General features: G+C 35.7%; 1 protein-coding gene across 7 annotated transcripts in view; it reads left to right on the forward strand.

The window, feature by feature from the left end:
• Nucleotides 1-16,579, forward strand: part of axo (axotactin) — a 78,577-nt gene that overhangs the window by 54,600 nt on the left and 7,398 nt on the right. For 4 of the 7 annotated variants that reach the window (XM_087352516.1, XM_087352515.1, XM_087352517.1 and 1 more), the window contains 2 exons: nucleotides 8,396-8,492; nucleotides 11,430-14,589. The exons of 1 other annotated variant lie outside the window; for it this stretch is intronic. In XM_087352516.1, coding sequence (XP_087208642.1) covers nucleotides 8,396-8,492; nucleotides 11,430-11,623 — 291 coding nt within the window. In that variant the 3' untranslated portion in view covers nucleotides 11,624-14,589. Of the gene's footprint in view, nucleotides 1-7,328; nucleotides 7,458-8,395; nucleotides 8,493-11,429; nucleotides 14,590-16,579 lie in introns of those variants that run through there. 2 more of the 7 variants (XR_015536124.1, XM_087352520.1) reach the window with 2 other exon arrangements.

Genomic DNA, 16,579 nt, shown 5'->3' on the forward strand with positions numbered 1-16,579 from the left:
GAAACTTGCTAAAAAATACCCTGTGCCCACTGAAGATGTACTAGACGAGATGAGGGGTAGATTAGAACATACACCACAGAAATCATTGAATTCAAGACACTGGTATCTCAAAATTGTGAACAAGCAACATACCAGTGAATTTCAATCTTTTTAAAAGTTAAAGAGTGTGTGTGAACAGGGACATCATTTTCAGCATCTTTATGAAGGAGAAAAGTTAATTTTATTGTTTTTGTGGAGTGATACTTGACTTATACCAGGAAAATCTTGTAGCACTTGGCAGTGATTCATGCAGTTCCTGCCAGGAGACAGAAAGTAATAGTTGTGTCCCAGTTTATCAGCGAATTTACTGTATAACACTGGTGCTTTAAATAAACACGAGTTGGTGGTAGAAGATTTACACATGTCTACTGATACAGGTGGTGGGCAGTTCAAGAGCTGCAATGTCTAAATACTTTATATTTTTCTCAATAGAATGTAGATCCATACTAAGGGGTTGTGTGTATTCTTGATCATTCTTTATAAATTAATTATATTGTAAGCATTGAACATAATGTAGTATTTATTATGTTAATTTATGAAATAGCCATAATTAAGCTATATAGAGCAGTATTTTTGCTACTTATAAACTTCAAATTTATGCTGTGGTGCACCAGGATTTTCTGTAGGTGTTTTACTTCTTTACCTTTAAGGCACTGGAAGCTCACCTTCACCCTGTTGTTAACTGTGACAGTGGTGCATGCTTCATGGGTCATCATAAGTCAGAGCAATCTGATTTTAGGTTAGAAAATGTTATGGATTTGTGATTCATACACATTATAAAAACCCCAGGAACCATTACTCAGCTCCAGTCATGTATAATGAAAGTGTATTTGTCTGAAACCAGTTTGTTAAAATCACTGAAATATGGGCATTAGTGTTTTAAAAGATAAAGGCAGTTTCCCCTCATGCCTGAGCATCTCTCTTTGAAATCATGTAGATGGGAGGAGGTACAGCTCCACATAAATGCTGTAAAATAGCTGTTTTTTGTGGAAAAATATGATAAACTCTAAGGGTTAACACCTACATGTTCTAATCTTTCAAAACTCTTAAATGCATCACACTATTAGTTGGTGTGTTTAGGATGTGCTAGAATAATTATTGTATCACTCTGTGTTATCACAATCTTATGCTCAGTGCATTTCATGAGTACAAACTAGACAAATATGGAATGTATGACCAGTTCATACAAATGAAGTTGTTACTCATGTTATGTTTATATGCTTTTCTACAGTATACAGTGAAACCTCGATGCATCGTTTTCGGCGGGGGTGGGAAATAAAAACGATAGATGCGGGAAAACGATAGATGCGGGAAAGCATTAAAAATTTAAAAAAAAAACAATGTTTCTCTTTCAAAGTTACTTCTTTTTACCAAAAAAGTCTTTAATGGACAACTGGTTTGTCGAAACTTTACGTTTTAGACCAAACAGAGTACTTTCCACGTTCAAAATGTTTTCCTCGTCACGTTCGCTAATATTATGGGCATAAAAGAACGACTTCACTTTTGCCAATGCAGCGTGTGCTTCGGCAAAACTCGGCACAGCTTCGGGCTCGCATTCGTCGTCTTCCTCACCGCTCCCACCCCCTTCGCGATCGTCACACAACTTATCAATCGTGTCGACTCCGCATGTAGCAAGCTCGCTGTCTACTGCCGCGTAGTCACCAAATTTAACCACGTCTTTCACGGCGCCAAATCTATTCCAGTCTTCGTGAAAGCCATCATGCTCATCCACACTGACGTTAGAGTCTGCTTCTGTGCGAAGTTCACACCCGTAGCCACCTTTGTGAAAACAATTCAGAACAGTTGGTTGGGAGACATGCCGCCAAGCTGCCACTGTGAAATGAATTGCTTGTAGCACGTCAATTTTCATGTTGACATCCTTCCCAGCATCCATTGCACATACAGCTGTTTGCACAAGGCGCTTTCTATACAACTGCTTGAAAGATTTTATGATGCCCAAATCAAGCGGTTGCAAGACGCTCGTGCAATTTGCTGGATACTGCACGACTTTCACATTTCGTAGAAATGTCGTGTCCTTCGGATGAGCGGCACAATTATCAACAAACAGCAAAATCTTTCTGCCTTGTGCGCCCATGGAGGCATCCAGAGAACTTAAAAACGCCGTAAAGATGTCTGTTGTCATCCAAGCCTTTTTGTTGGCGTGATATTTCACCGGAAGTTTTTTCATGTTTTTGAAACAACGCGGTTTTCGTGATTTTCCAACTACAATCGGAACCCGTTTGTCACTACCGTCACTGTTAACACACAGAAGAACAGTAATTCGGTGTTTTGCACGTATTCCCCCGTGGCAAGATTCACCTTTCAATGCCAGAGTCCTATCCGGGAGGGCGTTGTAGAAAAGTCCGGTCTCATCCGCATTATAAATGTCCCGCGGCTCATATCCCTCCAGCAGTGTTGGCAGTCTCTCGAGCCACAGCTCCGTTATTTCCACATCCACAGCAGCAATTTCGCCGGCTAACTTCTTGTAGACCATACCATGTCGTTCTTTAAACCTACTAATCCAGCCATTCGACGCTGCAAAATTTTCAATATTCAGTCTTGCGGCTATCGTCTTGGCTTTTTCCCGCAAGATGTTGCCATCAACAGGAATTCCTGAGGCCCGCGATTGCTGGTACCAAGTGAAGAGGACACTTTCTAGCTCACTGAAAGTTGATTTTCTTCCGGATTTCCTTTTTTTGCATGAATTACCGCACTTGTCAGTTTGTTTTCGGATTTCTTTCTTCTTTGCAACTATTGAATTTAAAGTAGATGGTGCTAATCCAAGGCGTTTAGCAATGTCGATTCTTTTTTCAAATGGATTCTTCTCCACTTCTTCTATGATTTTTAATCTTTCTTGAAGAGTTCTGACTTGCTTTAGTGGGCGAGACATGGTACAGGAATAATAACAAAATAATTAACAGGAGTAAGAGGAATAACAAAATATTTACAGGAACAACAACAAAAGTATAGACTGGAACAATAACAGGAAGAATGGAAGTACTGTTACTGCCGAACACGACGAAACGTAGCCGTAGAAGACACTGAACCACTGGAAACGAGATGAACCAGAAGAATGAAAAGTGCCGCCAGCCTTTCCTTTGTACTTGTAATAAAAGCATTTGTGAAGAAATTCACAGTGCACATGCCATTTGGCATCGCTGGAACGAAATATGAGTGCACCCTAATTAAAATCGTAAAATTTCTGACAATGAGCACCGCCATTCACTCCAACTATCACCCCTGCACCGCTGACCCCTCATTCCAAAAGGATCTGTGCTGGTTGGGCGACATAACAGGTTACCGCTACTGTGTATTCCAAAAACATTGTGCGTCTTTCGGTATTAATTTATCTCAAAACCCAGCATTTTAATTTCTCAGAAACGATCATTGCGGGAAAATTGTTGGCCGGGACTAAGATTTTTGAACGATCGATGCGATAAAACGATAGTTCGAGGAACGATAGAAGCGGGAAAATGTAACATTATTTTATATGGGATGTATTCGGGACCGAACAAAACGGACGATGCATCCGGGAAAACGATAGTTCCGGGAACGATAGATAGAGGTTTCACTGTATAAACATATCTGAAATGTGACATTTTTCCTCGCCAATTTTTGAAGAAGTATCCTATCCAATTTTATAAATGAACATTTCAATTTCATCTACAATATTTGGCATCATTGTTATCTAGTAATCTATGAATTTCAGTGTGAATGTTATTGCCATATAATTATATTCCATCAACTTTTACAATTTTAATTTTGTTGCATGATGCATTTCAATCATACTTAAATTTCTTAAAATATGAAAGTCTAATGACATTAAAAATTAATAATATTGTTATTGATGCGTTCATTGTTTGAAATACAGTGTAGTCTGCAAATCCAACTTTCTGAAATCTGGGAAGATTTGTGAGAGGAAACGTTTTTGAGGGGTTATATCCTGATAAGAAAAGAAAAATGTGCCAAATGGAATCTGAAAATAGTTTTTGCTTCACTCTTCAGTACTTTCACTGATTGGTAGATTCTCTGAAAGCATATAAACATGATATAATTTAGTATTTATTTTGTAAATCTTAATATTCACAAATGCAATTAAATTTATTGTAATATTAAGATCTGAAACATTCTAGATTCTTTTGATTTACTGTAATGTAAAGTAGTCAGATCTGAAAGATTTGATATTCTTTAGTTTCACTGTAATGTAAAATGTTAAGATTGAATTTTTCCAGATATTTTAGATTCCAGTGTCACATAAAATTGTATAATCCGAGGCATTCCATATTTTTAGGTTTTTCTCAGATTTGAAGGATTCCAAATTGTTTAGGTTTCACTGCAATGCATAATTGTCAGACATGAAACATATCATATTTCAGAAGATTCACTATATTGAATCGTTGTCAAATGTTGTGTGTTCCAGGTCATTTAGACTGTACTGTATTGCAGAATTTGAAATAATCACATCACAATGAAGCTAATGAATAGAAATAGATGTCTGGGCATATTCATGTGATTGGAACATTGCTATTTCATAAAATTGTCAACTAGAATGAATAATACAGGATTAAGTATTTAGCAGCATTGTCCTTTTATCTTCCAATGCAGAAGTACACAGAAATCTGCTGAATTCTGAGGACATCACACAATATTATATTCCTCTTGGAAAACATTATTGTGTGTAAGATATTTTGACATGAAAATGTTTCTTGAAAACAGCAATTCTCAAGTGCAGTTACCAGGTATTTTCTGGCAAATAAAAAATTAAGTAACCGGATTTAATGTTATAAATCTATGTTTCTTTAATGATTTATGTAATCTGAGTAATTAATTTATTTACCAATCCAATTATTGAAGTTTTTTTATATCCTTTGAATCATCTGTATCAGAATGTTTAAAAACATATATGGCCAGTAGCTGTTTTTATGAATAATACCAAAAGTTAGAAGTAACCAGATTTGAAGTGCTATCAAGTTTCATTTCAACCTTAATATTACTTTTTTTTTTTTTGCAGATTCTGAATAAAATGAATACCAAAATATGAGATTTCAGGTTCTTGTGGCAGTGAGTATGAAGAGGACTATCGTCTGGGATGTTGCACCATGTAGTTTGGTAGAAGTTTACCAACATTTCTGATGTGCACCTCACCTCTGAAATGTCAGTAAATTTCTTCCAGACTACACAGCACATCATCCCAGAAGACAGTCATCTTCAGTAACTAAATATCTTTACTTGTCCAATGACTCTAGTTCCTTGAATATTTTGGAATATCATATAACAATGCAATTTGAAGCTGAATGTGACCATATTAATCTTTTTCTTGAGAACTGCCATCCTGTAAGCTTACCAAACTCAGATGTCTGTTTCATGTGCAGAATTGGAGTGCCCCCCCCCCCCACCCCCTCCATGGATACAGTTTCATACATTCTTCAGTTGTCAGTTACATAATAACAGAGACGTTATTAATTTTCCATTTTCACAAGAGCAGTTGCATTATTACACAGTACACTTACGAGGTGCGATCAGAAAGTTTCTAGACTGTGTCAATAGAGGGCGAACCGGATGTAGTACGAGCTTCTGCCGCTAAGGGGTTGGACCTACATTCATAGTGAATCAGTGTGCCAGCCGGCATCATCGAATTAGCATTTGTTTCTTAGTTAAGGGCGTTTTGGTAGTGCATTACACCGACCCTCCTGCGATTTTGGAATGGCGGATTTTCATGAACAAATCAAATTTTGCCGAAGACTCGCCAAAACGGCTACGGAAACCTATGAAATGCTAAAGCAAACATTTGGGGAGTCCGCAATGGGTCGTGCACAAACTTTTGTGTGGCATTCACGTTTTAAAAATGGCCGAACCTCTGTCGATGATGACGAGCGTTCTGGACGACCATCTTCGAGCACAACGCCCGAAAATGTTACGAAGATTCGGCAGGCCATTCACGAAGATCGACGTCGTACCATCAACGACTTGTGCGACATTGTTGGAATAGGCTATGGGACCTGTCAGCTGATTCTAAAGGAAGAACTCCACATGCGACGCATCCTGTCTGAGGACCAGAAGCAGAATCGACTTCTCGTTTGTCAGGAGCTCAAAGATCTTGCAAGAACCGACCGCAACTTCCTTTCTAAGCTCCGTGTGACTTCTTCCTCTTCCCAAAGATGAAAATTCAGCTAAAGGGAAGGAGATTTGAGACGATAGAAGAGATTCAGGCAGAATCGCAGATGGTGCTTGACAGGCTGACAAAGAAAGATTTCCAGGGATGCTTCCAGGCTTGGCAGCGGCGCTGGGATCGTTGTGTTCACTCCCAGGGGAACTACTTCGAGGGTGATGGATGAATTTAATACCTGAGAAAAGTGTACGGGTTTTTATAGGCGCAGTCTTGAAACTTTCTGATCGCACCTCGTATTTGAGCTTTGTAGTCTCTTCATGTTGTGTGATAGGAAATGTTTAAAGAATTAGGACTGTAAGATGACTGTATCATTGTCCAGTGTGTTATAAGGACATGAAGTTGATGGAATTTCTGACAGCTGTAGGGTTTCATGAAGATTGTTTTATTGCAGGGTATGATTCAAATAGATTGTTGTGTTCTTGCAAGTGTAGTAATAGGAGCTGTTTCTGTATATAGTTTGGAACATATGTAATTAATTTTATCATGTCAATTTGTCTGCAAGTAGCAGTGATAGTTCCAGCCATTTCAGGTTTGTTTAGTTTTGTTCATCCTAAGAATGACTGTATTTAAAAGCCTAAATGAAGTTTTATACATATTTTTTGAGTTCTGTGAAAGATTTTGATGACACATGATACATAGCACTTCTACAGTATTGTAGGGGTATTACTAAGTGTCCCACTTATTTAATTTCATTTTATCATCCAATTTATTTAAGGGCATAAATACAATTTTAGACATGTCTTTCTAAGTAATTGCCTGATAAAAAAATGCCTTGTATAAAAGTTGTATTTTAAAATACAAGGGTGTGTCTTACACAGTATTTGCATAAGGCTCACTGATTTTAAGAAATTCACTGGAAGACTATTAATGCCTATTAAGTGTGCAGTAAACATTGTAAACAAAATTTGCCATTTTAATGTCACTCACAAATGTGCATTAGTATATTTTTACTGATTTTAGAGCAAGTTTATATAGAGCACTGAGGATGGAGGGCTCCAGTTTTGCATTCTTAATAATAGCAATTATAACAGTTACTTGTATCAAACATAAATGAGAACATGTTTGCCAGAGTTGTGATATAACTATGTGAAGTTGGTCAATATGATGAAACCCATTTCAGGTGTACGACCTTAAGAACAATCATGCATTGCCATATAGTATTGATGAACTAGGAAGTATCGAGTTCACTACAACACCGTATGCCTGATGAGACTGAGGAACTCGTTAACTAACAAGTACTTCCTTGAAGGTGACGACATATCTCCATACTAATTTATCACTCCCAACCAGATTTTCTTCTGCATGTGTGAATGGATTTTGCATGTTCTAACATTTTTTATGTCAGTAATGCATGGGCATTATGTGTTTTGTTTTTATTCTGGTAATTTGATGAGTGCTGGTTGGATCACTGATTTATGCATGATTTAGTGCACATATACTTGCAGAAAAGTTCTGTCACAAGAGTGAGAAGGTGTACTCTAGTGGAGTAAACATATTTGCAAATGTATTCTTTGTGAATTTGTATCCCTCATTGAGCCTGATGTTTGATTTATTATAGCTATCATATAGCCTTATTACAGATTTCACGTGGCAGAGTCAGGAATTATCTTTTCTTATATTGTGTTAACTATTCATGATACCAAAAATGTTTCAAATAAGAGGATTATGTCTTCATGAGATTTTACCCTGATGAGCTTTATTGGAATTTTGATAAAATTTAATTTGGATTTCATGTTAACTACGAGTTATACTTGACAAATGCACATTAAAACTGAACTTGTACGACAACTTCCAGCATAGATGTGCATTACCATATTTCATCAGAATCTGTTCATTCATTTTGAAGATTAGTCATGATGATGGCCTCCCCATTATGCCTTCATTTTATGCACTTTGTGGAGAGAAAAGAAAGTGTATAGGGAAATATCTGAGTCTACAAGACATGAAGTAACATGAAAATAAAAGAAAAATGTTACGTAAGGAGAAGTGTTAGTATTTGTTCAACCATTCATTTATATTTAACTCTGTTTGTAGATTATGTTAACTTCTGACATTCAGTTAGTGCCTGTCTTAAGAATTTAATGCCAGAACTCTGCAAGTAAATGTGTCATTGGCTTCTACTGCTAAATTTCTACTGTTATTATTGTCTTTTATGTATTTTCGTACATTCTTACTTGTGTTTGTTAGGGACAAGAACATATCGAAAATGGGGTCACAATACAGGGTCAGAACAACTCTTCTGCATTATTTACAACAATTCCTGAAGATGTGCCAGCTGGAAGAGGTTAGATATTGTTACCTGATGAAACTTTTTTCTCTAACATTTATTTGTATATAGTTCATAACAAAACCTTGTTAATCTGAAGAATTTTACATTAATAACTTTTAATAAATTACTTTCTCTCTAAGTATTTAGTAATATTAAGTTTCATTCTTTGTAATTTGAGATTTCCTATCATCTGTAGGGAATAATTATTTGACTGTCTGGTAAAGGAACTCCAGGATTCAGCATCACTAATACCAAAGCCTGTAATCAGACACAGTCCTGAGTCTTCTCAATCCATTTCATACCGGTTTTCCTGATTAGACCCTGGTTCTTTATATGTTTCGTGTAATCAATATGCTTTTCTCAGAAATTATCTTTTTCTCCATTTTGCAACTTAAATGTGAAATTTAACATTGTGCTTGTTTATATAAATAAGTACTACTAATTTTTATAAAAACTAATCAATAAAAAAGGGAGTTTTTGGCAGGAGAGAAGGCATTGGGATTTTATAAGACCAGAAAGAGGGCAAAGGACAAAATAGGTTAACCACAGGCCACTGGCCTAAAATGTATAGTAACTTTTCCCTCTTCTTCTTTGTCATTCAAGTTGTCAGAAGATGTTTTCCAATCAACACATTATGCATTTCCGTACCGCTTTCAGCTGTTTATGTCCAACCCATTGTACTTGTTTTAGTTCTGTAAAATGTATTTGTAACACTTTCAAATTCTAGTAATGCTGTTATGAGTGTTGTATCAGCCATTAGTGATATCCATCCCCACAAATAACCTTTGAACCACTTGAAGGATTTTCATGAAACTTGCTATGAACATCATGTCACCTTTGTACTTTTTAATTTTCTACAGTCATTGTTACCAACATGGAGCCATGTAAACTTGTGAGTGCTACTAAATATAGGATTTCAGTTGATAATCAATACTATACTTAATTAAAAACCATACCATGAAGATGTAAGGGGTAGTGGAAGTTTTGATCTGTGCATTCTTACCTGGAGCACTAGATGGAGTCAATTCTCAGCTTTATACTGCAGCTACTTTGCCTAGCTATGAGGCTGAGTAGGCCTCATAGTTGATCTGGGTATGCCAATGAGAATTTTTTTTTCCTCTGCCAAGAATCAAACCCTGAGTCTTCCAGTCCATAGTCAGTAATAGGTAACTGAAAAATATGTATGGTAATTTTTCTGCATAATGTGAAATAACAAAGTTATGTTTGTGCAAATTGTGTATGTAGCTTTTGTCTGAGTGATAACCAACATATTTTTGATACAAGGCATATGATATTTTGTGAACAGGTGCTTCATGACTTTCTGAAATGTTGTATACATTGCAATTTACAAACATGATGATGATGATGATGATGTGAAACTGTGAAGTTATATCGAGGAAATTAACATAGTCAAGATATATACTGGTGGAAATTATGGGCAGAAATGGATCACTAAATAGTATAATTTTAGAATTATTAATTTATAGTTATTGCTGGAGTTGGAAGAAAGTAGGCATAAGTTCTTCCCAGTGCTTCCTTTTATGAACTTTGAAATGTGAGTAAATTATGAAATTGGTTAAAATTGCAGTTACAGGTGCTATGAATAGCTTAATTCACATTATTTTTGTACCAAAACATCTAGTATGGTTTGCTAAATCAAATAACAATAATGAATAGATACATTTATATTTTTATGTTTGATACTTTATCCTTTTTGCATCAAATCCTTGAATTAATGTAATCATCATATGCAACATCCCAATAGTGAGAAATTTTCTATAAGTGAAAGTGTGGGGTTTTAAAGTTGTGGGAATAAAGTTTTCAATTGGTTCTGTGGTCAGTACACTGACCTCCAATGCATGCACCAGGGTTCAAGTCCTACCGTCTACATTTAGGATTGCAGTTGAGAAGTTTTGTTGGTAAAAATCTGTTTTTTTACTGTTGTAATTAATTTAGTTTGCTGTTTTGTTTTATTTTATTCCAGAAAGTATGATATATGCGTCACATCCGTAATAATTACAGCTTCCTTTGTTTAAATTTGACATTAATATTACTAAGAGTTCTTTTCTGCAGCAGTTTTCATCGTCAGTTAGGTTTGTCCATCTTTTCTCTTATTATTGTTTTTACAGTTATACATTGCTGGTCTATAGTAAAAGTCTGATCCTGCAGGTCCATGTTTTAAAATTAATTTTAGATTAACAAGGTTTGTGTTAATTAATTTTAACTTATGACTGCCAAAGAGGTGTAATTTATTTTGTTTGAATTTCATAATAATCTGAGTCTGACATTGGACCGAAAAACAATTTGTTAATGTTGACCAGTTTCTGTTTAGATTTTTTGAGCAATTATCTCCAACAGTGAGAATGCTACTGCTATCAAGATCTATTCATTGTAAACACTGACTTCACACTCTTGTAGAATAAAATAGAATAAATGAACTGGAATACCAGTCCCAGGTAGTTTCCTTGTTGTTGCTAAATGGTGTGCTGTAATGGAGTATGCTTATTTTCTAAACATGGTTTTGTGATTTGCATACCTCATTTGCCTTCATATTTATACATAACAGATAAAAGTATATTTTTGCAAATTTATTCAAAATGTTTTTATTATGCTTAATTAAATACTCACCACATAAAAGAATTCTTCAGATAAAAGTAATAGATTTTAATGAGATTTATATTTTGTATCACATAATCAGTTCCTGTATGATTTGTTTGATTTGATATATGTAAAACAGAGGTTATTTTGGACTAATTCAAATATGTTAAAATTGTATGCCAATTATAAGTGTAGATTCTAATGAAAATGTAACCAAAATCTTTTCAGCACTTTCAGTGCTGATAGACAAATTGGACATTATGTTTTTATTTCATGTAAGACTGAGATCAGTTCATAACACTTTTTCTCAAAGTCTACACCACAACGTACATTCTTTCTCAAATATTCTTCCAGATTCAGTAACACCGGATCTTGAACCAATTTTTGTTAAACCGAGAGCTTTGGTGCCTGGGGCAACTCTTTCTCCAGTGTTTTTATCGGAAGAGCGTCGTACATTTGGAAACCCAATCAGCTACCTGGGTGGACCACGTCTGCAAACACCTAACATGACGCGTGCTAGCAAGGAATCTGTGCTCTCCGTTGATTGAAGTTTATCCTGTATGAGACTGGTGTATCAGCCACAAACACCATTTTGGAATGGTATTGTGTCTCCATTGTAGGCAGTTCATTGTAGCTAAAGGAGTGAGTGCTGTAACATTGTTCATGAGAGGAATAGTTGAATTACATGGGTGAAAAAGCACATCGGACACTAAACTCTGTAGCTCACAGTTGAAATTCAGGCACAGAGTAGGGTGATGCCTTGTACCCACTGAGATTGGGCAGGTTAACACACGATACTTTCATACTGTTTCCTAACCCCAGATAGTAATGGTCTTCTGAAGGGTTGCAAGGATCATTAGATGAATTATTTTTTTAGTTTTTGTTAGACTGAGTTTCTTGTGGCCCAGTTTTATAATCTGACCATTAGGCCAGGACTGTATCATCAATGGAAGTAAAGGAGAATTATTTTTTAAAAATTGTAAGAAAATTCTGGAATTTTCTGCAGGTCTATTAAAAAGTGTTTGTTTCATTGTGAGGGTCACACAGTGATATTTTCCAGTGTCTAAATGGGCTGCGTGTTTGAGCTTTGTGAGATGCATGTTTAACAGGATGGTATAGCTTGAGAGCCAGAAGATCCTGTCTGTCAGTGGCCGATTTGTGGTTTGGTGTATGAGAATGTTTGAAACCATTGCTATAATTTGACAGAGAATTTGGGTTTTTCTTCTAATCTGAAAGAAGTGGAGAGACTGGATGGTGATATGACGAAACTTCTTGGACTCAGAGCTGCAATAATAAACTGCACTTGAGGCCTGGCTCTGGTTGGTCCAACTTGATGTTAGTGCTTCTATTTGTTACCCAATTCACTGTCACTCAACTGTAACCAATTTATTGGTATCATCAGTCTTCATATAAACTAGCTCATTTAACTTTGTTCACTTTATTACATTCTTGTTTAGTCTGTGAACTGTCATTTGATGACAAGATTATGTGACTAAAATCAATTAATTGTTATTGTTGGCTATAGTAAGACTGATTAGAAATATGTCTCAGAATTGTACATAACATAAAATAGTTCAAAAAAAAAGTAGTTTAATCTGTTCTTAATTTCATCATCAATGTATTTTTATTTGTTACAGTCATTTCCAACTTCTTGAAATGTGATACATTTTAACATAATTTAACAGCAGCATATTTTTCTGGTGGAATGAATAATATTTTTATAATGCTAAGGAAAGATACAACAAATATATATGGAAAATATTTCGAGTTATTTGGTGATGTTATGCAGGTTAGCAAAATGGAGAAACAAATATAATATTTACCATAGGTGTGCGAAGGTTTTAAGGTTTAAAATTTTCAGGTACTTGACTGCTGCTATTTTTCATCCCTCACAGTTTCTTGCATAAATGTGCTTTTTGTTCTGATTAAATTGTGAAACTGAAATTTCATGAAGTCAACCATTATCTTTCTTTACCACCACGAGAACCTTAAATCTCATACTGTGAAGTATCAAGTCTATTTCTTCATGTATGAGAATGCAGTGCTTCAGAATATTGTGTAGTGACTGACATAAGGCAGGGTGTTGTGTCTGATAATAGGCTGTTCATTTCCTCTCTCCTGGCCTAGTAGACCTTACAGAACAAAATATTTTTATTTATGTTTGATAACTTGACATCATTAGCTTCCCTGCTACTTTATTTTTAGTATAACATATACAGTGAACGAAATATTTGTTAGAATTTGCAATTGTATTGAGTTAAGTGCTTGTAGTGTTTTTTTATTGCCTTCCTTTGGATATGAAGATTTCCACAGTTTTGGATGACCTCAAAGCATTGCAGTAATACTACAGATTTTGGTTTAAATTTAAATGGAAAGAGAATCTAAACAACTGACTAATACGAGACTCACAAACAGTATTAAATTTGAGGTTAGCGGTGTATACTAACATGAAGCGTTTTATATTTATTTCTGTGCATCTTACAAAAATTGTATCTTCATTTATTCTGGTAGTCGGTTTCTCTGTCTGGGGTAGTAAATTATAATGTTACTCACCTGGCTAATTAAAATACATGTGACTTGTGGGGTGGAAATGAAGTGAAACAGCTTCGTAATTGTATGTCACTGAACAGTGGTACAAGTACTTGTGTCCTATGTACATTTACAAAAGTATGTACTGATGGGCCACCCCCACAGGTGAGTCATTCCACCCTGTGTGGTCGCCCGCGACTCACTGCATTCCCACAGGTATTTGTCTACCTTATGTACAGTTATGGACCACACATTGGTTGGTCACTCCAGTAGATGCTTCAGTAATGTGAATGCTATTTTATTAAGTTGTACAATGTCAAAGTTCATCATCTTACTATGATTGAGTTGCATGTGAACATTTTCTTTCAATACTGTTTATTTACAGAGTAAATTGAAGATTACAATTTGATTGTAACTATCATGAGATTATTTTCTTTGGACAACGTCCATTGTGTGGATAAAAATGTATGATAATTCAGATAAACATTGAATCTTCATCTTCGTGTAGCTGAAAAGCATACCTACTCTGTTGGCCCATTAGATAGACTTACCTGGCAGTGGTGGTAGTAGTAGCCGTACATAGGTAATGTTTCTATGTACCTGAAGATGGAGGCAGAACTAACTAGCAGGTTCCACAAAATAGGTACCCCATTCATTTTACATGAAGACAAGATGGAGACAGAGACAGCCTGTTTCAGCACTGCTAGGCACAGTGTTAAATACTAATGAGTCCCAGTGTTCGTACTTTTTCTTCTACCTGAAGGTGGAGACAGTCAGTTTTCAGAAAGTTCGTATTTTTTATCCAGGCAGTATCATTGTGGATGTTTCCAAAACAGGTAATACGCGAACAGAAAGCCAAAGCACCGTTTTGTTGCGTGTTCTTTAAGCTTCTGTAATTGTCTAGCATCTGGAGGTGTAACAGCAAAGCCATGTGATTAGAGAAACGTGGCATAAAATTGTAAAATAAATTTAAGAAGAAAATGTTTATATGTCTAATTCTTAATACTAAACAATGTCACAGTTTACCAGGTTATTGTGAATCTAACCACTCCTGCTTTCTATCCTGCCCCAGATTTAATCAATTTTTAATGTAAAATCTGCATCTGAAAGTCTAGGAAATTCGGTATGTGTATTCACGTTTCATGTAATGCATGGATACCTTTGGTTGAATTCTCTTCTTTCTTGGGAGGAGGAAAATGTATGCTGATTTTTAATGTGGCTCTATAATTAAAAATGCACAAATAATATGATACTAATTTATTCAGTACTGACACTGCAGAAATTCTTCCTAGGCAATGAATATGGTTATGATTGGCTGTGGAAGGGTTACACAAATGGGAACTGTAATATGATCGTAGTGTTTATATTGTAATTATGACGTATCATTGGGTGTCTGTAATTATGTTGTTCTGTCAGGCCACGTTATTATTGAACGCTGATTTGGATATCCACGCAGGATTGCCTTGTACTATCAATAGTCAACACATCATTGGGGTAGTACATTTCTGAATGCTACAAATGATACTGACGTGAGAAAAAGACACACGCAACAGAGACCCACCCAGGAAAAAAAAATTACGGAACAAATATTAACAATTTATAGGTATATTATGGCTTACTATTTTATATTTAATATCTCAGTTATCCATTAGCGAGTCGTGCCACGTGTTATCGCTTTTATCACGCAACCGACGATGACTCGTAGATTGTTAAAGCAGCTTGGCTTTTGTGTAATTTGCAGGCTGAAACAAAGAGGTATTTCATTTTTGTCTGGTCACTGCTAAGGTGATATAATTGATGCAATTCATATTTGTCTGTCTAACCAAAACCTGTTTAATATATGATACTAGCGGTGCAGAACTTGAAGCCCTCTATCTAAGTACCAACTCTTCAGGTTCATATCTGCTGTACCTGTATGCATGTTTGGGTTTTACCCCATCTGCTAATAGTTTAATACTGTGGGAGTAATTATAACTGCAGATTTTGTGTCAGTAATACATTATTATCATCATTAGCATCATAATCAGTAGACGTAGTAATAGTTTTTGTTGTTATTGTTGCTGTTGTAACAAAGAACAACAGAAAAGACGAATCAATGTAGGCTTATAGAATAATTTGGTAAATCTTTAAAAAAAAGGTCTATTTTAAAAATCAGAATATAACAGGAAATATTTTACCTACATTTTTTATATTTTATGTATATGTTAGTATCAAACGTTTCCGAAAGGGCACGATCAGATAAACAAGTTGTGACTGGGTCCTGTGTAGGCTTTTAGTTCACGGTCTGCAGTGACGTTGAGTGTGCAGCATTGTCTGTCAACTGGGGACGTGGGACAGTAAGTTGCTTTCTAAAATGTTGAACATACTTGTTACAGTAACCCGGCTTCATAATTTCTGTGAACTCCAAGTGTCTAATCTATAAACTCTTTTATTCCTTACATTTAATTACGTCCTTGTATGGGCTCGTCAAACTGATTTGCTGATTTTTTCGATAAGATACGCGTACTGTCATAAATGCGAATTTTTTGTGTTCAGATATCGTTCATTATATCAAATGCAAACATGACAACATTGTAGTGAAAATTGATTAATTTGGTGTACTTATTTAAAAATAGGCGTAATTGGAAGGTCAGATTGTTCCGTGGGCCAAGATATGTTTTGTGTCTATGAGCGTGTTACTCGTACAATAACAGTGGAAATTTTGTTTATAAGGTTGACTCAGATTACGATTAACATTTAACAATTGTGGTTGATTCAAGTAGAGCTTCATTTTAGGCACATGCCCAAACACGGAACAATTTTATGATAAGTTAATGAAGTATCTAAGCCTCTACATGAGCTACGAAGCAGTGGCAGTTAAATTATCGGGTGCAAAAGACGATAAGTATTTTTATATACTGCATTTCTATCCGAACATCTAATCACAAAAAAGCGAGAGAATTCTGGTTTGTTGCGCCGTGTGGTCTGGTAGAAGT

The sequence above is a fragment of the Zootermopsis nevadensis genome, unplaced genomic scaffold, assembly GCF_977971745.1.
Source record: "Zootermopsis nevadensis isolate Lab colony 2312 unplaced genomic scaffold, Znev_1.0 Znev_ptg000021l, whole genome shotgun sequence".
NCBI lineage: Eukaryota > Metazoa > Arthropoda > Insecta > Blattodea > Termopsidae > Zootermopsis > Zootermopsis nevadensis.